The sequence below is a fragment of the Oryx dammah genome, unplaced genomic scaffold, assembly GCF_014754425.2.
Source record: "Oryx dammah isolate SB20612 unplaced genomic scaffold, SCBI_Odam_1.1 HiC_scaffold_23, whole genome shotgun sequence".
Taxonomy (NCBI): domain Eukaryota; kingdom Metazoa; phylum Chordata; class Mammalia; order Artiodactyla; family Bovidae; genus Oryx; species Oryx dammah.
In genome coordinates, this window is record NW_024070207.1 from 79,291,177 (window position 1) to 79,313,063 (window position 21,887).

The window sequence follows — 21,887 nt, forward strand, 5'->3', positions numbered from 1 at the left end:
AAACTATAAGCAAGATGAAAAGAGCCTTCAGAATGGGAGAAAATAATAGCAAATGAAGCAACGGACAAAGAAGTAATCTCAAAAATTCACAAGCAACTCCTGCAGCTCAATTCCAGAAAAATAAACGACCCAATCAAAAAATGGGCCAAAGAACTAAACAGACATTTCTTCAAAGACATACAGATGGCTAACAAACACATGAAAAGATGCTCAACATCACTCATTATCAGAGAAATGCAAATCAAAACCACAATGAGGTAGCATCTCATGCCGGTCAGAATGGCTGCTACCCAAAAATCTACAAGCAATAAATGCTGAAGAGGATATGGAGAAAAGGGAACCCTCTTACTCTGTTGGTGGGAATGTAAACTAGTACAGCCACTATGGAGAATAGTGTGGAGATTCCTTGAAAAACTGGAAATAGAACTGCCATATGACCCAGCAATCCCACTGCTGGGCATGCACACCGAGGAAACCAGAATTGAAAGAGACACATGTACCCCAATGTTCATCACAGCACTGTTTACAATAGCCAGGACATGGAAGCAACCTAGATGTCCATCAGCAGATGAATGGATTAAGAAAGCTGTGGTACATATACACAATGGAATTATTCAGCCATTAAAAAGAACACATTTGAATAAGTTCTAATGAGGTAGATGAAACTGGAGCCTATTATACAGAGTGAAGTAAGTCAGAAACAAAAACACCAATACATTATACTAACACATATATATGGAATTTAGAAAGATGGTAACAATAACCCTTTGTGCGAGACAGCAAAAGAGACACAGATGTATAGAGCAGTCTTTTGGACTCTGTGGGAGAAGGCAAGGGTGGATGATCTGAGAGAATAGCATTGAAACATGTATATTATCATATGTGAAACAGATCGCCAGTCCAGGTTTGATGCATGAGACAGGGTGCTCAGGGCTGGTGCATTGGGATGACCCAGAGGGATGGGGTGGCGAGGGAGGTGGGAGGGGTTTCAGGATGGGGAATACATGTACACCCATGACTGATTCATGTCAAGGTATGGCAAAAACCACTACAATACTGTAATTAGTCTCAATTAAATTTAAAAAATTAAAAGAAGAGCTATACAAAAAAGATCTTAATGACCCAGATAACCACAGTACTGTGATCACTCACCTAGAACCAGACATCCTGGAATGTGAAGTCACGTGGGCCTTAGGAAGCATCACTACGAACAAAGTTAGTGGAGGTAATGGAATTCCAGTTGAGCTATTTCAAATCCTAAAAGATGATGTTGTTAAAGTGTTGCACTCAATACACCAGCAAATTTGGAAAGCTCAGCAATGGCCACAGGACTGGAAAAGGTCAGTTTTTATTCCAATCCCAAAGGGCAATGCCAAAGAATGTTCAAACTACTGCACAACTGCACTCATCTCACACGCTAGTAAAATAATCCTCAAAATTCTCCAAGTGAGGCTTTAACAATACGTGAACCGAGAACTTCCAAATGTTCAAGCTGGATTTAGACCCCATGGACTATACAGTCCATGGAATTCTACAGGCCAGAATACTGGAGTGGATAGCCTTTCCCTTCTTCAGGGGATCTTCCCAACCCAGGGATCAAACCCAGGTCTCTTGCATTGCAGGTGGATTCTTTACCAGCTGACCCACAAGGGAAGCCCAAAGGCAGAGGAACCAGAGATCAAATTGCTAACATCCATTGTATCATAGAAAAAGCAAGAGATTTCCAGAAAAACATCTACCTCTGGTTTATTGACTACGCCAAAGCCTTTGCCTGTGTGGATCACAACTGTGGAAAATTCTTGGAAGAGATGGGAATACCAGACCACTTAACCTGCCTCCTGAGAAATATGTATGCAGGTCAAGAAGCAACAGTTCAAACTGGACATGCAACTATGGACTGGTTCCAAATTGGGAAAGGAGTATGTCAAGGCTATATATTGTCACACTGATTAAACTTATATGCAGAGTACATCATGCAAAATGCCGGGCTGGATGAAGCACAAGCTGGAATCAAGATTGCCAGGAGAAATATCAATAGCCTCAGATAGGCAGATGACACCACCCCTTATGGCAGAAAGCAAAGATGAAGTGAGGAGCCTCCTGATGAAAGTGAAAAACGAGTGAAAAAGCTGGCTTAACACTCAAAAAACTAAGATCATGGCATCTGGTCCCCATCACTTCACGGCAAACAGATGGGGAAACAATGGAAACAATTAAGAGACTTTATTTTCTTGGCCTCCAAAATCACTGCAGATGGTGACTGCAGCCATGAAATTAAGATGCTTGCTCCTTGGAAGAAAAGCTATGACCCACCTAGACAGCATATTAAAAAGCAGAGACATTAACTTTGCCAACAGAGGTCTGCTTAGTCAAAGCAGTGGTTTTTCCAGTAGTCGTGCACAGAAGTGAGAGGTGGACCGTAAAGAAAGCTGAGCACTGAAGAATTGATGCTTTGAACTGTGGTGTTGGAGAACTTTAGAGTCCCTTGGATTGCAAGGAGATCAAACTAGTCAATCCTAAAGGAAATCAGTCCTGCATATGCATTGGAAGGACTGATGCTGAAGGTGAAGTTCTAATACTTTGGCCACCTGATGCCAAGAACTGACTCATTGGAAAAGACCCTGATATGCTGGGAAAGATTGAAGGCAAGAAAAGAACGGGACAGCAGAGGATGAGATGTTTGCATGGCATCACCAACTTTATGGACATGAGTTTGAGCAAGCTCCGGGAGTTGGTGATGGACAGGGAAGCCTGGGGTCACAAAGAGTTGGACATGACTGAGTGGGTGGACTGAAATGTACTGAGGGAGACACAGCAGGGGCAGGGCCTCAGGAGAGCTGGAGCTGATACACAGAGGCTAAGAGGGCTGGGTGGGAGAGAGGGCGGACCAGAGTGAGAGGATCCTGGAGATGTCTGTGGACGTTCCAGAGGGCTGAGGATGGCGGAAACAGAGAGCTGACAAGGAGAACACCGCTTAGAAGAGCTAGAGCGTGCCTGTTTGATAGGAGCAGGGTGGGGTCTAGAAACAGCGGGGAATGGGGTCTGGAAGTCACGAAGTGTGAGGCCTAGGTGCACCGAATGGGCGGAACCAATGGAAGTGGCCTATAAACACAAGGGCTGCAGACCGAGATACCCTGGGTCTGACTGGAGACCAGGTCCTGCACTGGCAGGTGTGTTGCTGCTGGTGGCGTGGTGGTGGAGTCTCTAAATTCAAGGCTAGAGCCCTGCTGTGACATTGAGAGCTACAGGCACTGGGCCAGCTGCCCATACCTGGCACTGATTCCATCAAGGAGTGCTGCAGTTCTACCACCATCAAGGATCACTAGGTCCTCGTTGAAGCCCTGGGAGGCGTGAGAACTCAGCATTTGCACCCCCGAGGGGGTGACTTTGTATAAGACAGCGAGCATTTCCACCTCTGTGCAAGGGACAGTTTGTGTGTCTCCCATGAGGCCATCTGCACCCCAGTGGAGGCGTCTGCCCCACACATGTAGGTGTTTGCACACAAGAGACAGTGTTTGGGGCCAATGTCTATCCAGGAAGTTCTCTTTCCCATAATCCCCACCCCACCCCCAAATAAAAACTCATTTTCTGGTTATTCTGTGGTACTCTTAAATACTGACAACACTGAGCATTGCAGAGCATAAATATGGCTGTGGTGCAGAAGAGGAAACTAAAGGTACCTTCTTGAAGGAAGCTGGGTCTCCTGGATCCCTACTTCCATCCCAGGTCCCTGATGAAGCCACATGGAGGGGGGAATTATCTTCACAAATGCGGGGACTGCCATCTAGGTAGACTGTTCATTGTGAGGTCAGATTTCTCAGCCTTGGCAATGAGGACGCAGGGAAGAGGGCTCAGAGGTGCCACATGCTGAACCACCCCCTCCACCCCCAGCAATCTGTGTTCACTCCTTTTCTAAGCCCTCTTTTCTAAGTTCCTCTTCTGTCTGCTTGTGATTCACCACTTGGCCCCCACACATCCTTATTCATGTACTATTCCCATCTTGATTCATAGACCCCCTCCTACTCACTCATCCACAAACCTTTATTAGAGACGACTCTCTGTGCGACTCCAAATGCGATGGTTCCCACATCCCTGAAGAGGGCTCTACCCCGTCCCAGGGAGCGGCTCCTATGGGTGGCTCAAGGAGTACATACACAGGCATTTTTCAAAACTGGCTTTAAATACTCATCAGAGTGCCATGCAAAGGGATTGGGGTGAGAGCATGTGAATGGGGGTTGGGGTGCCCTGAGAGAAAAAGGACCCATCCATCAGGGCAGCTGGGGTGCCCCACCCCCAACCTGGGATAAGGGAACAGATAGAGGCCCTCTCGAGGGTCCCATGGGCCAACTGGGAGCCAGCCCTCCCTTCGAGGTAGATCATCGGGGAGGGGACCGAGGAGGAGCTCCCACAGTGGCGGTGACAGGTAGTCACTTCCTCAGTGGTACTGCTGATAGCTGGGGTAGCCTGGGCCTGGGGTACCCTCCTTAGAGGGCAGCTGGCCAGGGTCCTCCAGGAATGGGGGCGCTAGAAAGGAGATAAACAGGTAAACGTGAGTGGAGGAGACAAGAGAGAGCATTTCCCACCTCTCCCTGACCAGCTTCACTGGTTACTCACCATTGCGGAACTGCTGGGCAGTATAGCGAGTGAGAAGGATGCCAACACCCTCGATGAGGGCCAACAGGATGCCCCCCATCATTGCCGAGCCCACCATGGCCAATGGGCCACCTGGAGAAAGGAGAGGACAGGGAGGTGGAGAGTGGTGAGAACAGGCAGAGCAGGGTGGAAGGGGCTGGAGCCTGGGGTTGGGGCACTCACTGCGGGCAGCCAGCACAGCCCCGGTCAGTGCTCCACTGGTGATGGAATTCCAGGGATCTTCCTTGCCCCGAAGCCGCACCAGACCGCAGTCGATGGTGGAAAATAGGCCCCCCCACACAGCGAAGCTACCTGTAGGGGAACCAAAGCCTAATCAGTGTCTGTGGGTAGTCTTGAGAAACCATGGCTCAGGGACTCCCAGGGCCTGAATACTGTGGCAAAGAATGGGGAGAATAACCAGACATAAAGGCAGATGGCAAACTCCTAGAAGACAATCTCCACCTGCCCCTGTGGTAGCTCCTTCAAGGTCTTTATAATCCCCATCGGCACTCCCTTCACCTTCATAGGGAGCGGATATGTGGTTACAAGCAGACTTGTCTGCTTCAATGTGGCTTTTTTTTTTTTTTTTGGCCCTGTCATGGGACTTTCAAGATCTCAGTTCCCCCACCTGGGACTGAACCCAGGTCACAGCAATGAAAGCCCAGAATCCTAACCACTAGGCCACCAGGGAACTCCTGTCTATACGGCTTTTAACAGAGCAACTCTGACCTTCGTAACTACCACATAGAATTGGAATCTGACCTGGGTTTAGGAGAGAAGGAAATGGGTGAGGAGAACCAGTTAACAATGATAGTTACTTACAGAAGTCTTACCATGTGCCAAGACCTGATCTACACACTGCATGTTATTGACTTCTGAAAATTTTTATTAGTTAATATTATCAAAGTGCTTAGCAAGCAACCAGCACTTAGTAAGTACTATGTAAGTTACATAAACTACAAAACTGATTGAGGTGGTTACTGCTTTTATCATTCCCATGTTACAGGTGAGTTTCAGCCACTAGCCCAAGGTCACACAGACATCAGGGAAGAGCCAGGGCCTGGATTTAAACTCCAGAACTCACCCGTATGAAACTCCCGAGAAATATCACTCCCCCCAGGAAGCCCCAGGCAGAGTTGGGGCTAGAATCTGGACCCTCAACTTGCAGTCTAGACTCCAAGGAGCAAGCATCCCCAACTCTGTTATCACACCTGTCTCCCCAAACCTCTCACCTCCAATCTGAGGGGCTCTGATCCTTACAGCATTGACACTGCCTCTCAATCGGTGCCGCATTCCCTGAGGGAAAGTGAGGAGGAAGGGAGTCAGAGCAGGGTTCAGGTCACTGGCAGATAAGGTTTCTAGTTTTTAAGAGAGGAATGGAGGGAGGAAACCTGTTAGGGGCCTCAAGGGTACAGATGTGAAGTGGCCAAGAACTACTACAAGTGCTCTCAGAGCTAAGATAGGAAGTTATTCATTCATTCAGTACTTAGCACCGATGTGCCAAGCACCATGGTATATGCAGGGATACAGCAGTGAACGAGGTAGACCTGGCCCCTACCCTCTCAGAGCTCACATTATAGTGGGAGAGACAGATCCTGAATAAGGATTCAGATAAACAAGATAGCTTCAGGCAGCAATCAGGACCCTAGAGGAAATGAGATAGAGCTATGACAGTGGCTGAGAGGTCAGGAAAGGCCTCTTAAAGGAAGGCGGCATTTGTTCTGAGACCTTGAGGATGAGAGGGAGAAACCTGGACAAAGATTCAGGAAAGAGAGTGCCAGGAGTTGAGAGGAAGTACAGGGCTAGAGAAATTGCAGAGACCTTGGCAAGTGGATAGCATTTAAAGTCATGACATTTGATGAGATCTCCCAAGAAGGGAAAAGGGGAGTGTTGTCAGACAGAGAAAATTGATTATGTTACATTAAAAGCATGTGCTCAACTTTAAGGCTGTCCTCCTCCTGCCAGTTAAACTCCCGTCACTTCCCTTTTCCCAGGCTTCCCACCCAGAATCTGACTCTAGGTAAAACCTGACTGACTTTGCACACAATTAGGTTTTGGTTTTATGACCCTTTTGACAGCACAGCATTTCCGAGGAGCTCCAGCAGGGTGAGGGTCAGAGGTCATGTTTGCAGTTCCCCCAAATTCCCAGATCCTGGAGCTAGGCCTGCCACACAGTAGGTAAGCAGACACCAGAATGAATCAGTGCACGTGACTGACAGTTCCAAGCAGTTTCAGAACAGTATCCCATGTGGTCAGGGCAGGACCTCAGCAGCACCCAGGGAAGGCTAGGACTCACGACAGGGGCATTGCGGAAGCCCTTAATGGCCTGGAAGACTCCACCGCCGATAACACCCATAGTGAAGGCTCCACCGCAATCATCCACAATTCGCCATGGGCTGCAAGCGGGAATGGGAGGATGAGGTTAATGTGAGCGCTCCCTCATGCCAAGTCACAAGATCTCTTTCCAACTGGGAGCAATACGTCACCCAAATGAGAACTAGCAATTCAGATAATACTGGGATTATTTCTCCCTTCATTTAAGCAAAAAATAATGTGAAGAGGGGAAAACATCAGTCTTGGCCCTGTCCTCCCCTCCCCTTCACAGCCAACCAGGAAATCAACCAACTGCTTGACTACTGTCAAAGATTAAGTGAATTAATGAGGGCATTAATTAAAGAACTGGCACGTTTGAATTACGCTACAGGTGTTGCAGGCACTGTTCCTTAAGCAGAATGGGGTAGCACCCCTTTTTCCGATAATGAGCACGTCCAACAAAGCCACGCCCTCTTCCCTTTTCACCCTCGCACAACTGGGGAAAATCAAGCGCATACAGTGCGGGGGACCCATCACCCCTCCATGACCACAATCATGGTCAGGCTCATCCAGGCCCCGCCAGCATTAACCAAAGCGACCTGGGAAAAACCATGCGTTTTTTCCAGGGGATTTCCGCTCAACACCGCATCACCCCCTGGCTGGAATGGATTCGACCAGCGTGTCTTTAACAGAAGGGCTGGGAGGTATGGAATCAAGGGAAACGTGGAGTGGTCCGTCCTGCACCGCACCTTCTTCTGCAGGCACACAATTGTGGCCCCTTTTAACAGAGCCCGAGTAAGAGAAACCAAGTAGAGAGGAGCAGAAGACAACAAAAGTTTAAATGTGTTCCGAGTCTGGGACGTGGCGCTGTGTGGCCCGTGCCTCCCCCACCCGCCTCCCACCGCTGGCCGTGGCGCCGCAGCAACAGTCCCGACACCTATGCCCCTCGCTGTACCAAGGTTCCCGAGCATACTCCTCCATGGCGCCGGCGTCCGGCCGCGCAGTATCGCTAAACCCTGGCCGGGCCACACCTCCACTGGAAACGTATACAACCGCCCGAGCTTTCCACCTATCCCAGGGCAATGGTTCGGTTGTTTCGCCAGACTTCAGACCAAAGCGCACTCTCATTGGCTAGGTAGGTTTGCGTCATCTTTTCACTGCGTGAGCGTCGTCCAGTTACGTCTAAGCTCGGGGAGAGAGAAACTCATTCTGTGCTTTGGGAGAAGAGCGTCGTGTGGTCCTGGCGCTCACAGAGACGACGAGAGAGAGGTGGCCAATTGGAAAGTCGTCAACAACTTGCGTGACTGTATTGGTAATTTGGGGTGGGCGCATTTTTTGGAGCTGGAGGAGGTGTTACACTGTGCTCCCCCATCCCAACGCTTTGGTTCCTCCCACCCAGCAGTCTTTGGGGGACGTTGGGTGAAACCATTTTGGGTCGTGGGGGAGCCGCGCATGGCCCCTTGGGCGATGGGCGGAGCCTGGGCCTAGGACGGGAACCCGGTGCTGGAGCCACTGGCCTGGGAGAGCAGAGTTGGTGAGAGTGTTGGTGATATTGCTGTTTACAACCCCTTCCACCTTTCAGCGGGTAGGGTCTGTCTCCCGCCTAGTGTAGATGGGTAGGTGGGGGTCCAGATTGAGTACATGCTGCGGGGAGGTGCTTGGTTACTCTTGTAACCAGATTCAGTCCTCATCTGAGCTGTTTTTCAGTCTGTCCTTCCCTAGGCCTGTCTGCCATCCGCTATGCCGCTGCCCGTTGCGTTGCAGACCCGCTTGGCCAAGAGAGGCATCCTCAAACATTTGGAGCCTGGTGAGAGAACTAAGAGAAGAGAGGCCTACCATGTGCCCGACTTGACAGGCACTTTGTTGTGGATACTGCCGCTTGATATCTAGCATGGGCCTATTGTGCACCAAGCAGTGGGGTGGCAGGCATTTCCTTGTTAACAATACGTGTTGAAAGTGAAAGAAAGTGAAAGTGAAGTCGTGTCCGACTCTTTGCGACCCCGTGGACTGTAGCCTACCAGGCTCCTCCGTCCATGGAATTCTCCAGGCAAGAATACGGGAGTGGGTTGCCATTTCCTTCTCCAGGGGAATCTTCCCAACCCAGGGATCGAACCCGGGTCTCCCGCATTGCAGGCAAATGCTTTAACCTGTGAGCTACCAGGGAACCCCAACAATACGTGTTACTGACCTCTATTCCTATCCTATGAGGAGGAGGGGCTGTGGGGTGTGGAATAGACATTTCGTCCTTAACACTGACAGTTGATGTGTATTTTGGGGTCTTCTGTAGCCAAAGTTTAACCCATCAGTTAATTCCTGGAAGTGTAATAAGGATAGTAATAGTAAGCTGACACCTATGGCAGCCTCCTGTCGGCCAAGTATAGTCGCAGGGTGCTGATACTTTGCTCTGTAGCATACTAGTAGGTAACATTATTTCAGACCTGCTGTGGAACTAGGCACTGTGTGAGTTGTCCATACCTTATTGTTCACCATGTCAATAGTTGACATGTATTTTGAGTCCTCTTAAGTGCTTATCATACACATTGTGGTTAACAATATATAAAGTAATGATAGGATCTATCATTTAGGCCTACTGTGCTGCTGTTGCTAGTATTTATACCTTATTTATCAATAATAGTAAAAGCTGGCATCTATTTTGGGCTAAGGTGTGCCAGGTACTAGAAAACTCATTTTCACTTTATTGATAAGTGACATCTATTACAAGCCTGTTGTATGCCAAACAAAGATCTTTGGTTTTTAATAATATTGATAATGATACTGATATGGTATTTATTTTAAGGCTGATGGGACTCTCCCTGGTTCTTACTGCTGTCCTCTTCCCTTCCTTGTCCTGTCAGAACCAGAGGAAGAGATCATTGCTGAGGACTATGATGACGATCCTGTGGACTATGAGGCTACCCGGTTGGAGGGCCTGCCACCAAGCTGGTACAAGGTGTTTGACCCTTCCTGGTGAGCCTGACGACATGGGGGTGGGGAGGGAGAGCTAACTTCTGACTTCACCCTTCCTGTGCTATCCCTCAGTTCAGTTCAGTCACTCAGTCGTGTCTGACTCTTTGTGACCCCATGAATCCCAGGCCTCCCTGTCTATCACCAACTCCCAGAGTTCACTCAGACTCACGTCCATCGAGTCAGTGACGCCATCCAGCCATCTCATCCTCTGTCGTCCCCTTTTCTTCCTGCCCCCAATCCCTCCCAGCATCAGAGTCTTTTCCAGTGAGTCAACACTTTGCATGAGATGGCCAAAGTATTGGGGTTTCAGCTTTAGCATCAGTCCTTCCAGTGAACACCCAGGACTGATCTCCTTTAGAATGAACTGGTAGGATCTCCTTGCAGTCCAAGGGACTCTTAAGAGTCTTCTCCAACACCACAGTTCAAAAGCATCAATTCTTCGGTGCCCAGCCTTCTTCACAGTCCAACTCTCACATCCATACATGACTACTGGAAAAACCATAGCCTTGACTAGACAGACCTTTGTTGGCAAAGTAATGTCTCTGCTTTTTAATATGCTATCTAGGTTGGTCATAACTTTCCTTCCAAAGAGTAAGCATCTTTTAATTTCATGGCTGCAATCACCATCTGCAGTGATTTTGGAGCCCCAAAAAGTAAAGTCAGCCACTGTTTCCAGTTTCCTCATCTATTTCCCATGAAGTGATGGGACCAGATGCCATGACCTTCGTTTTCTGAATGTTGAGCTTTAAGCCAACTTTTTCACTCTCCTCTTTCACTTTCATCAAGAGGCTTTTTAGTTCCTCTTCACTTTCTGCCATAAGGGTGGTGTCATCTGCATATCTGAGGTTATGGATATTTCTCCTGGCAATCTTGATTCCAGCTTGTGCTTCTTCCAGCCCAGCGTTTCTCATGATGTACTCTGCATATTAGTTAAATAAGCAGGTTGATGATATATAGCCTTGACGTACTCCTTTTCCTATTTGGAGCCAGTCTGTTGTTCCATGTCCGGTTCTAACTGTTGCTTCCTGATCTGCATATAGGTTTCTCAAAAGGCAGGTCAGGTCGTCTGGTATTCCCATCTCTTTCAGAATTTTCCACAGTTTATTGTGGTCCACACAGTCAAAGGTTTTGGCATAGTCATTAAAGCAGAAATAGATGTTTTTCTGGAACTCTCTTGCTTTTGCGATGATCGGTCAGATGTTGGCAATTTGACCTCTGGTTCCTTTGCCTTTTATAAAACCAGCTTGAACATCAGGAAGTTCACGGTTCATGTAGTACTGAAGCCTGGCTTGGAGAATTTTGAGCATTACTTTACTAGCATGTGATATGAGTGCAACTGTGCAGTAGTTTGAGCATTCTTTGGCATTGCCTTTCTTTGGGATTGGAATGAAAACTGACCTTTTCCAGTCCTGTGGCCACTGCTGAGTTTTCCAAATTTGCTGGCATATTGAGTGCAGCACTTTCACAGCATTATCTTTCAGGATTTGAAATAGCTCAACTGGAATTCCATCACCTTCGCTAGCTTTGTTCGTAGTAATACTTTCTAAGGCCCATTTGACTTTACATTCCAGGATGTCTGGCCCTGGGAAGAGGTAAATGGGGGCCAGTGGGGAAGAGATCTGGTGGGGGGGTCTTCCCTGTGGGGTCCTGGAATGGGGCAGGTATAGGCAGAGACTGGGGAGACGGGTTGAGGCTACAAGGAGAGCAGATCTGTGATGACATTCCTTCCCTCTCTTCCCCCTCCCCCCCACTGCCTCACAGCGGACTTCCTTACTACTGGAATGTGGACACAGACCTTGTGTCCTGGCTTTCCCCACACGACCCCAACTCTGTTGTTACCAAATCCGCCAAGAAGCTCAGGAGCAGCAATGCAGGTGAGTTGGTCTCAGGGCCTTCTAGTCGATCAAGGAGGGGCGGGTAAGGTCAGAAGGCCCAGCCCAGGCAGGGGAGGCTGCTGGAGGCCAAGGCTGCTGGGTTCCGAGGTGGAAGGAGGATCACAAGGCTTTCATGTTCCCAGACACTGAGGAGAAGCTGGATCGGAGCCATGAGAAATCAGACCGTGGCCATGAGAAATCGGACCGAGGTCATGAGAAGTCAGACCGCAGCCATGAGAAGTCAGAGCGGAACCATGAGAAGTCTGACAGGGACCGGGAGCGTGGTTATGACAAGGTAGATAGAGAGAGAGAGCGAGACCGGGACCGGGACCGTGGGTATGACAAGGCCGACCGAGAAGAGAGCAAAGAACGGCGCCACCATCGCCGGGAGGAGCTGGCTCCCTACCCCAAGAGCAAGAAGGGTAAGCTGGGGTGAGGCGGAGCAGGGAGGCACCAGGGGCCCACAGTGTAAGGAAACCCTCACTTGGCTTCTCGTGAGTGCCAGGACCTGGGGCCTGGCAACCACGTGCTCCACTTCTGGGGATGGAAGAGCTCGGTGACACGAGGCTCCTTGTGCCCCTGTGGAAGACCCCACTCTGCTATGTACTTCCACAGCAGCAAGCCGAAAGGATGAAGAATTAGACCCCATGGACCCCAGCTCATACTCAGATGCACCCCGGTAAGTGACCACCCCTCAAGATCCCCTTTTTTTTTTCCTTGACTCACTCCACCACTGATCATTCCTTTCTTCCTCATTATCTCCTTTCCTCCTTCATCATTTGTTGGGGGCGAGGGTACCTGACACATTACACATATTAGACATTTCCACCCCTGACCCTCTTTATCACTCCCCAGGGGCACGTGGTCAACGGGACTCCCCAAGCGGAATGAGGCCAAGACAGGTGCAGACACGACAGCAGCTGGGCCCCTCTTCCAGCAGCGCCCTTACCCCTCCCCAGGGGCTGTTCTCCGGGCCAATGCTGAGGCCTCCCGAACCAAGCAGCAGGACTGAACCCCCCCCACCCCCACCCCCACCCGCCCTGGGGTTTTTAATAAAAGCTTTTCAGTGGATCATGATGAGACCTGAGTGCTTCCTTCTCTCTCTCACACTTTTGAGACTTCCCAACCCAAACCAGCAAGATGCAAAACATGTTTTATTTACAAAAACTCACCTAAGAAATACTGTAGGGATAGTAGGGGCTGGAGGCTGAGGTGGTTGGGTCCTGTCTGGGCCCTCATTTAGTCATGTCAGCCCTGCATGGGAGGGGGTGGTGGGGACAGGGGATTCAGTGTCTACCTCTCCCCACCACTAATACTGATCAGAAAGTTTGGTCCTGGCTGGGCCAGGGCAACAAGGGAGAGCGAGGCCAGGCCAGCGTCTTCAGTCCCAGCAGCTAGGAGCCCTTCACCTTGGTGAGCAACCTGTGGTGGGAACGGGAAGGAAAGAAAAACACAAGAGAGCTGGGGTGGGCTGGCAGGTGGGCATCCTGAGCAAGCGAGGGTGACTAGTGAGGCTGGTAGTCCAAGGTTAGTAACAGCCCACGCGGAGAGAGCAGGTCCCCTGGGTCAGAAAGCTACACGTGGACTAAATAAATACAATATCTTTATTTGGCATTGGGTATCCTGACATTTGTTCATTACAGTCCCTTAAAAAACAAACCAAAAAATCAGAACAAATTAATCAAAAATAAAGATCCAATGGCCCTATGTACATATAGCAAAGACAGCCCAGGCATCTCTCATGTGCAAGCACACGCACACACGCACAAACAGATGCACACACACACTCCCCACACACCCTGGGAGACAGTTAAGGGGTTAATAAGCTTTGGGGAGTGCAGGGGGGCAGGTTCCACATGTCAGCAATTTAAAGACACCCTTCCACATGAAGTAAGGGTGCCTCATACAGCCAGTGGGGTATCACAAGTGTGGTTCGCAGCTTTATTTTCCTCTCCGGATGTCTCAGAAAGTAACCCTGCATCCAGCAACTGACAGTGTCTTTTCCATGAGGCTAGGCCACTTCAAGGGCCTCCCTTCTTTTTTCCCACACCCTGGATCATTCATCTGATTATACCACAAAGCCCCAAACCTCTTACAAACCAATGGCTCCTACTGCACCCTCCCCTGAGTGGGCTGATGCAAAAACCTCAGCTCTCATCCCCCTTCCTCTCTCCCTAGGTGCTCATAAGAGGCCCTTCTTCAAGTCCCTGTGTCAGGGAAGCTGCCCCAAGGCCACAAAAAGACTGAGCTGCTAACATGATCCAGTGTAGTTACCAGGGAGGAGAGAAGGCCTCGAGCTATGGGAATCGGAACCCCACAGGTAGGCATCAGTCACTACTAAAGAGCTGAAGAATTTTTGTCCAGTTTGTCCCTACAAAGGTGGAGGGATTGCTGGGACTCCCCCAGGCTTGAGAGACAGGACACCTCTAGCCGAGGGGTTAGACTGGGGCAGAGGAGGCAGCTCTAAAAACCCCTGGCTACAAGGAAGGGTTCATGTGATGCCCTGCCCTGGTCCCACACCCTTCTGGAAATTTCAGTGACCTGGAAGAAAAAACCCTTCCAACCCCAGAGGAGCCAGGCCCCAGTGGCAACTTGAATCCTGCAGATGCCCAACACCCTCCACCCAGAGTCCCTCCCTGTCTCCCCCCCTCGCTGCCACCAGCCCTCACTTCACCAGCACTGACTTTGGCAGAAAGGGCTCCGTGCTGAGGTCTCCATGGTGGGAAGACAGCTGTGGTGGCGGTGGCTGCCCAGGAGGCTGCTGGTGAGTGCAGGGCCCGGAGGTGGGGGCAGAGGCAGAAGCTATGGCTTTGGCTGCACCTCGGGGCAGGCTGTAGAGGTAGACGGCACCGATGACCAGCCCCGCGCCCAGGGCAAACAACGGGTCCACATGGAAGCCAAAGAGGCGGATGGAGGCAACAGTGGACAGCACAATGGACAAGGAGGTGGCAAAGCCCTTGAGGATATTGTCAGCATACTTGACGACAACAGCCACCAGGAGCCCACCAAAGGCCTGGTTGAGCACCACACCCCAGACAGCAGGTGTATACCCAAAAAAGAATCCGCGGTGGGCTACGGCTGTGCCCTCAGCCCACCAGAGCCCCACCAGGCCCAGGGCTGTGCCAAAGAGGCCCAGCTGCAGGTTGCGCAGCCACACGGAGCCTGAGCTGCCTTTGAGGATCTTCTCAAAGTAGACACCGGCAAAGCCTGAGGAGAGACAGGAAGCCACCACAGCCGCTAGGCCCACCCCAGGGTTCTGATCCAGTGGCCGTGGACCCCCGCCGCCAGCTTGCTGTGCCTGGACAATGGCGACGCCAGTGAAGAGGAGCAGCAGGGAGGCCCACTGCAGCCGGGAGAGGCTGCGGTTCAGCATGAGCACGGAGAACAGTGCTGTGGTCAGGATCTTCAGCTGGTACGTCACCTGTGAGTGGCATGCAGAAGGCACTGAGGGCTGATCCCAACCCCACCATGTGCACATGGGGGATGGGGCCCACTGTGGGCCCCCGGGCACAGTGGAGGCATAGGGCAGACTAGATGACCATAGAAACAGCAAAGATATCCAGCCGCTGGCCACTGACTGGGATGCGACTACCTAGCTCTGAGGTGCCTCCCAGAAAGTACACAAGAGGATGGCTGTGCAAGGATGCCCAGACCGCAGCCAAGTCCACATTCCAACCCCGTGTCCCAGCTGTGTGAAATGGGAGGAAGCACTTGCCCTGAGTCCTGACATAATCATCTGTAAATACGACTGACATATTTGAAGTACCTCACACAACAGGTAACCAATGAATTGTAAACATCCTGATGAGGGAGGTCTTGATAAATACATATTGATAAAAATGAACCCATACATATTGATACAAATGAATCCGTTATGAAATAACATCAGTAAACATTTACATAGAGGTTACTGTGTGTGCCAGGTGCGGGTCTAAGCACTTCACATGAATTCATTTAATCCTTACATAAGAAGTGTACTATTGCAATGTCCAATTTAAAGATGAGACAGAGAGATTAAGTGACTTGCCCAATATCACACAGCTGGAAAGCAGCAGAGCTGGGATTTGAACCCAGGCAGCCTGGCGCCAGAATCCAGGCTCTTTAACCAATTAAAGAGGCCACCTGTAAATAGCCTAAAGCTTATCCATCACCAACCAAGGGCTCTTCACAGATATTATTTCTTTAAATCATTCCAGCATCCCAGTGAGTAGCTACTATTACCATTTCCCTTCCCAGTTCTCACAGATGAGGAAACTAAGGTTGAGGAAGAGCCAAGGACATTCCATTCCATAGGAGACACAGCCCCTGCACTTTGCAGTACTTCCTCCCCAGATATCATATATCCCCCACCCCAGCCAGTCCCTCTAGGGCCATGCTGGGCTTTGGGCTCACCTGGAAAGTAGCAGCTGGCAGGTTGGAGATGGCAACATACTGGAGGTTATTCTGCAAGGTATAGATGAGAGAGGGCACTGCAAGCTTGAGTGTGTCCATGTACTGCACCAGGACAGCCTCGTGGAGGAAAAGAACCAGGTGCTTCACGTTACCTAGGTGGAGGGAAGAGAGCACTTTTTAGCACTGACTACCGAAAGATGGGGATCCTCTAAAGGACAGGAGTGGGCCTGGTCCTGTGTCTCCCCACTACACTGACTTCCTGAGGGCTAGAATGAGGTCTGTGCTCAGTTTCTCTACAGCACAATGTCTCCAGCAAGCCTTTTGGATACTCAGTCTGGGAACCACAGACCATATTTCATCACTCATCTTAGAGCCCACCTCCCTGGCACAAAGCCCCAGGGCAAGCCCTCAGTGCAGTGTGTGCAATGAAACTATCAGCACTAACTAGGAGCTTGTGAAGTAGATGCTCTAGGATGGTGGGTGGAAGGCTGTTTACCAAGAGGGATTGTTTCAGACTGAGCTTTTAGACTTTTCCTAGATCCTTCCTAGCCTGAGAGCCACCTGAGAGCAGGGGCAATCTTCCACTTGGCTACTTCTTTCCGTCAGCCTCCCACACACCAAGCATTTGCCCCTGTCAAATGGAAGAATGCAGGCTTGACTATGAAGCAGAAAGTCTGGCTGGGATCTGCTCCAGTCAATTCATGAGAATACTTTTCTATATAATAAGACCTTTACAAATCTCACCCCACTTTTTTGCAGCTCAACTTTTAAGGCTCAGCTAAGTATCCTTCCTCAGGGAAAACCCCACAACCACTGTACATGGTTGCAGGAACTCCTGATGTTCATTCACAAAACCCTGTCCTTGCCCTTCATGGCATTAAGTCCCAGGAGTAATTATTGATCTCTAACCCCTTACACAAATCCCCTGCACCCAGGGGTTTGGGTGTTCAAAAATGTCCAAGTATTAGGAAGGTAACATGGTATACATGCTATATATTTCACACAACACACACCACACATGTGGGGCTACACACCGTAATCAAGCTCATTCATATTTCTGCAGTGACTCATGGACAAATTCATGCCAGATGAGAAAACTAAAAAAAAAAAAAAAATGGGTGGGGGACAGGCTGAAATCATAGATAAGAGATGAAAGCCTGTGATTAACCTGTAGCTGTTTCTCCCTGTCTAAAATATGAGCCCCCTGAGGGCAAGATGTATGTCTCCATCACTAAAATGTTCACCTCCACAAGCCAGAACAGAGCCTGCCACACAGTGTTCATTCGAACCTTCTCAGAATCAATCAAGAACTCAGGAGGTTAGTACCTAAACTGTTGCCTCCCAGTGTCCTGGAGCTAACGAATGGGTGAGAATGTTTTCTTCAGTGTAAATACCTAAGGCAGAGCCACATGTGAGGCCTTTATAGAGAAATGACTGGGCAACATTTTAAAGAAGGCCTTTAGGGAGGTGTTTAAATTAGTAAATAAATCCAACAACTTATAGGAAATACACAGGACAGAAGAACATGTGAAATGATACCACTGGGAGGCACTCAGCAAAATTCAGGCTACCCAAAGTCTATAAGACAAATGACCCAGTTTCTTCAACAAATTAACTGCAGAGAGGGAAAAAAAAAAAAAAGTTGAGAGGGAACCTAGAAATAGCAGACCCAGAAGACACCAACCAATTACAAAGCACTGACTTTATATAAACCTGACTCAAACAAAGTTTTTAAAACTTTTATGATATTTGAAAAATCATTACAAATTTGAACGCTGACTGGGTATATGATTGTTAACTTTAAAAAGTATTAATTTTTTGATGTATGACTTCTAGATATTGCAGTTATTTTTCTAAATGTAACAAAATATTTACTCAAGATAGTAAGAGGGAATTAAAATAATTATTCATGTGGAACATATTTCAATATAACATGGTGGGGGTTAGGTAAACAGACACATAGATTGGTAGTGAGTGGATAATCACTGATGATTATCTATTTAATTGCAGAGTGGCCATGAGATGATAATTGTTGAATCTGTGTGATAGGACATAGTTATTATTTTCTCTGATTTTGTATTTGAAATTCTCCATAAAGAAAAAGAGAAATCAATAAACCATTATGTAAGGGTCACCTGCTACCTTATAGGGACAGACCATCTCCCTCCTTCAGTGTTTATGGGCCAGTTCCTGGGGAGTTAGGGGTATAAAAATGTGGATGCAGCTACTCAGAGCTGGAGGTACAAGGCAGCCAAGTTGCACTTTCACAGTTGGCAGGAATTTTCATAGACACAGAAATACTCCCCCAACAAACCCTCCATGTGGGTTCAGGCACACACACAAACACACAGAGTACCCTCCACAGACTCCAGTGCACCCCCTCTCCCTGGCTCATACCCCTCTTCTGTGCGAAGAGCAGCAGCAGGCAGGTGAGACCTTTGAGCACTTCAGCCATGACCACAGCAGTGGTGGCAAAGAAGCGGTCCCCAGGCAATGTGCGGGCGTAGCGGATGCTGAGGATGAGGGAAGCATTCTGGACCACCAGCACGGCTAGGGATATGTATTTGAGGCGCCGGTGAGCTGTGGGGAATGGAAGGAGCAAGGGGGAAGAAGGGGTCAGAAGCTGTTGTGGCATAACCACACCATCACTCTCCCCTCTGGAGGTCCTAGCCACCAGTACTTCCTCCTCCTGCCTGCCTATCCTAACCCATGTGGGTCTGACCCCTACGCCAGCTTCCACTGCTTCAGCCACAGGCAGGAAGAGCCGAAATGGGAGAAGCAGGCCTCACCCTGTCCAGCCTATACCTGGAATCCTTGCGGAGGTGTTGGGAAATAGGTGGGGCAGCATATTTCCGCTTCAGCCCTCTCTCTTCCTCTCCTGGGTGAGAAGCAACCCTGCCCTGGGCAGAATACCAACTGCTTCCTCGACATTTATTGAGTACTTACTGGGTGCCTATCACTGGGATAAGGGATTTATATGGATCACCTCAACAGACCCCTACACAGCTCTGATCTCCAAAGGAACTATCAGTATTCTCATTTTATGGATGAACAAGCCAAAGATTTAGGAACTGTCTTTCTTTTATCTAAATTATTCTATTCTCTCACATTCAGAATGGTCTCTCCAACCCCTCCCTCCTATGATGACTGATTCCTCCCTGACCCAGAATGGTCTAACAAATATAAGAAATTATTCTTCCACTGTCCAAAGGATTGAACACCATAGAGTAAATGGTTTCTCCACTAACAATGGTCTGGGTACTTTAACAATATAAGGAAATATTTACCTATACACCAATCATCCTTCCACCACCGCATACCCCTACCTCCAGCCAAGGAATTATCGCTTGTCCTACTCACAATCAATTCTCCTCGCTATAAGGAAGGGCCTGACACCCTCGAGGAATGTCCTTTCTCCACCATAGAAGGAAAACTGTATGTTCACTGCAATATACAATGAACTACCTCCATTAGGAAGGGACCCCCAGAACGTTCCTCTCCCCATATAATGGACATCCCTTCAAAATGTACTAAGTCCTATAAGGGAGAAGCCGCCCCACCCTAACTCACAATAGCCCCTGTCCCTTTACAAGGAAGAAACCACTACCCTCTCTTCTGTGAGGAAAAACTGTCCCGCTCTCAGAATAGTGTCTCCCGTGTATAAGGACGGACCCCCCACAAACACACCCTGATTATGGTCTCAGCCTCTTTAAAGTGAAATACCCCTCTCCAACTCAGAATGGTCTCTACACTCCATTTGCAGAAAGGATCTCCATACCTTCCCCGGAATGGTCTCTGCCCCGCCCCCAAAACCCACTTCCTCCCCTCTACCCCCAACACACATAGGTCGGTCCATAGGGGATGCTCCCTCTCGCCTTAGTGAAGGATCTTCCTAATCCCTCAGAGATCCCGACCTCCGGCGCGCCGCTGACCGCTCAGCCACAACCTGTCTCACCCGCACTCGAGGTCCCAGGCTCCAACGCCCCTGCGGAGACAGCCCCTGGCCCGGCCGTCGCGGTGGAACCACCAGATCCAACAGCTGCCATGTTGGCATCTGCCTGGCCCGTCCCCTCGGCAACAGCCGGTCACTTCCGCATTCGTCATTTCCGCTTCCGGGCCTCATAAATTGCGGTGGGGCGGGCGAGAGGCTAACCGCGTCGTTCGTTCTCCTCGTCCGTCCTGACCGCTAGTTTTAAGAGCGGCCTCAGAATTTCCAAATTCCACCCGGATCCGGAGACTGGGCACGTAGCCGGCTCAGTTTCCCGCCGTCTTTACAGAACCTTTGGCTCATTCCCGTTACTAAACCCGCCCTCGTCTTCCCATATCACCAGCTCATTCTGTCTCCTCGTCTCATTGATTCCGCTATCCGTTTCTTATCTCGGCTCTTTATTGCCACCTTCTGATGGCACCGCCCTTTCTGCATCAAAACTCCTGGGTCTTTCCCGGTTGGCCCGAAGTTCTTGTCCCTTCTTCTGGCGAGCTCCCCACCCGCCACCGCACCTCGCGCCCTCTGGAGAGATCACAGCCCTCTGGAAGGGAAGTGAGAGGGGTCAGGGGTAGGTGAGGGTCTGGCAGATAAGCGAGCAGGGCAGTTGAGGATATACTAGTGAAAAAGCACAGGAGAGTTGAGACTGAGAAGGGAAGACAATTGAGTCACCATTTAGAATGGAAAAGTGAGAAGGGGATACGTAAGCCAGGAGGTGAGGGGCTTACAGGTTAGCTTTATTTTTGGCTGCGTTTTTCCAGGATCTTAGCTCCCCTACCAAAGGCTGAACCTTGGCCAAGGCAGTGAAAGCACCAAGCCCTAACCACTGGACGCCAGGGAATTCCCTAGGGGCTTCCCAGGTGGCACGTGGTCAACAATCTGCCTGCCAGTGCAAGAAGCATAAGAGACTTGGGTTCAGTCCCTGGGTCGGGAAGATCCTCTGGAGAGCATGGCAACCCATTGCAGTATTCTTGCCTGGAGAATGTCATGGACAGAGGAGCCTTGCAGACTACAGTCCATAGGGTCGCAGAGTCAGAAGCGACTGAAGCGACTTAGCACGCAGCACGCATCTTTTGAAAGCATGGCAAGAGGGTACAGCTGAGGTCAGGACAAGATTCGGGTAGGGCAAGTAAGTCAAGAGTTAAGGATTAGAGGGATGAGCAGGTAAGAAGACAAGGGAGAGGTGAAAAGGTTGGGGCAAAGCAGGTGACTACACCTTGGATGTTATTAGAAAACAAGGACTAGGAGGATTCCTATCAGCGCTCAACCTCCACCACACCCCCACCAGTGCCCAAAAAGGGCTTTTCTTCTCCCATGGGGAAGGATTTCCTCCCCTGGGGTTGGGGGAAAGGAGTTTTTTCTGCCTCTGAACTGGCCATGATTGATTTGGGAGTGTGTTCCAGACGTCTTTAATGTCTACAATACCTCCAGAGGAGCCCTTTGGCACATATTGGGTGCTACATATGAGTTGAGGGGAAAATCAAGTTTTTCTTTATGGTCCTCCTTGCATGCTAGGTCACTTCAGTCGCATCCAACTCTTTGTGACCCTATGAACTGTAGCCCACCAGGCTCCTCTATCCATGGGATTCTCCCTGCCCTCCTCCAGGAGGTCTTCCCAACCCAGGGATCAAACCCACATCTCTTACATCTCCTGCATTGGCAGGTGGGTTCTTTACCCCTAGTGCCACCTGGAAAGTGGTCCTCCTTAAATGAACCCATAAAAG

At 49.6% G+C, this 21,887-nt stretch overlaps 3 protein-coding genes across 13 annotated transcripts; 1 reads left to right on the forward strand and 2 right to left on the reverse strand.

Annotated features, from left to right (window-relative positions):
• Positions 1-4,022: 4,022 nt before the first annotated feature.
• Positions 4,023-8,066, reverse strand: TIMM17B (translocase of inner mitochondrial membrane 17B). The gene is made up of 6 exons (XM_040265929.1): positions 7,901-8,066; positions 6,929-7,028; positions 5,865-5,928; positions 4,816-4,944; positions 4,615-4,725; positions 4,023-4,524 (listed from the first exon to the last, which is right to left on the reverse strand). The coding sequence occupies exons 1-6, from the start codon at positions 7,924-7,926 to the stop codon at positions 4,436-4,438; spliced, it is 519 nt and encodes a 172-aa protein (XP_040121863.1). The 5' UTR covers positions 7,927-8,066; the 3' UTR covers positions 4,023-4,435.
• Positions 8,067-8,083: 17 nt separating this feature from the next.
• Positions 8,084-12,862, forward strand: PQBP1 (polyglutamine binding protein 1). 6 transcript variants are annotated; one of them, XM_040265923.1, is made up of 7 exons: positions 8,084-8,257; positions 8,668-8,752; positions 9,801-9,912; positions 11,674-11,786; positions 11,930-12,208; positions 12,402-12,465; positions 12,642-12,862. In XM_040265923.1, the coding sequence occupies exons 2-7, from the start codon at positions 8,686-8,688 to the stop codon at positions 12,796-12,798; spliced, it is 792 nt and encodes a 263-aa protein (XP_040121857.1). In that variant the 5' UTR covers positions 8,084-8,257; positions 8,668-8,685; the 3' UTR covers positions 12,799-12,862. The 6 variants fall into 6 exon arrangements, with proteins under 6 accessions (XP_040121857.1, XP_040121862.1, XP_040121859.1 ...); XM_040265928.1 differs by having other exon boundaries at positions 8,085-8,257; positions 12,405-12,465; XM_040265925.1 differs by having other exon boundaries at positions 8,110-8,267.
• A 60-nt stretch (positions 12,863-12,922) lies between these two features.
• SLC35A2 (solute carrier family 35 member A2) lies at positions 12,923-20,990 on the reverse strand. 6 transcript variants are annotated; one of them, XM_040265917.1, is made up of 6 exons: positions 20,134-20,984; positions 19,539-19,622; positions 18,576-18,758; positions 16,179-16,330; positions 14,471-15,207; positions 12,923-13,208 (listed from the first exon to the last, which is right to left on the reverse strand). In XM_040265917.1, the coding sequence occupies exons 1-6, from the start codon at positions 20,222-20,224 to the stop codon at positions 13,181-13,183; spliced, it is 1,275 nt and encodes a 424-aa protein (XP_040121851.1). In that variant the 5' UTR covers positions 20,225-20,984; the 3' UTR covers positions 12,923-13,180. The 6 variants fall into 6 exon arrangements, with proteins under 6 accessions (XP_040121851.1, XP_040121856.1, XP_040121853.1 ...); XM_040265922.1 differs by lacking the exon at positions 19,539-19,622 and having other exon boundaries at positions 14,471-14,617; positions 20,134-20,990; XM_040265919.1 differs by lacking the exon at positions 19,539-19,622 and having other exon boundaries at positions 20,134-20,981.
• Positions 20,991-21,887: the final 897 nt, after the last annotated feature.

Bases quoted from the DNA above. Each gene is read 5' to 3' on its own strand.
- TIMM17B (XM_040265929.1), bottom strand. From the start codon at position 7,926: ATGGAGGAGTATGCTCGGGAACCTTG. The intron at 4,726-4,815 runs GTGAGTGCCCCA...TCCTTTCTCCAG, and splicing joins GGCTGTGCTGGCTGCCCGCA to GTGGCCCATTGGCCATGGTG. The intron at 4,525-4,614 runs GTGAGTAACCAG...TCTCCTTTCTAG, and splicing joins TGCCCAGCAGTTCCGCAATG to CGCCCCCATTCCTGGAGGAC.
- PQBP1 (XM_040265923.1), top strand. From the start codon at position 8,686: ATGCCGCTGCCCGTTGCGTTGCAGACCCGCTTGGCCAAGAGAGGCATC. The intron at 11,787-11,929 runs GTGAGTTGGTCT...TCATGTTCCCAG, and splicing joins GCTCAGGAGCAGCAATGCAG to ACACTGAGGAGAAGCTGGAT. The intron at 12,209-12,401 runs GTAAGCTGGGGT...GTACTTCCACAG, and splicing joins CTACCCCAAGAGCAAGAAGG to CAGCAAGCCGAAAGGATGAA.
- SLC35A2 (XM_040265917.1), bottom strand. From the start codon at position 20,224: ATGGCAGCTGTTGGATCTGGTGGTTCCACCGCGACGGCCGGGCCAGGG. The intron at 18,759-19,538 runs GTGAGTAGGACA...CATTCCCCACAG, and splicing joins TATAGCGAGGAGAATTGATT to CTCACCGGCGCCTCAAATAC. The intron at 15,208-16,178 runs GTGAGCCCAAAG...TGCCACTCACAG, and splicing joins TGCCAGCTGCTACTTTCCAG to GTGACGTACCAGCTGAAGAT.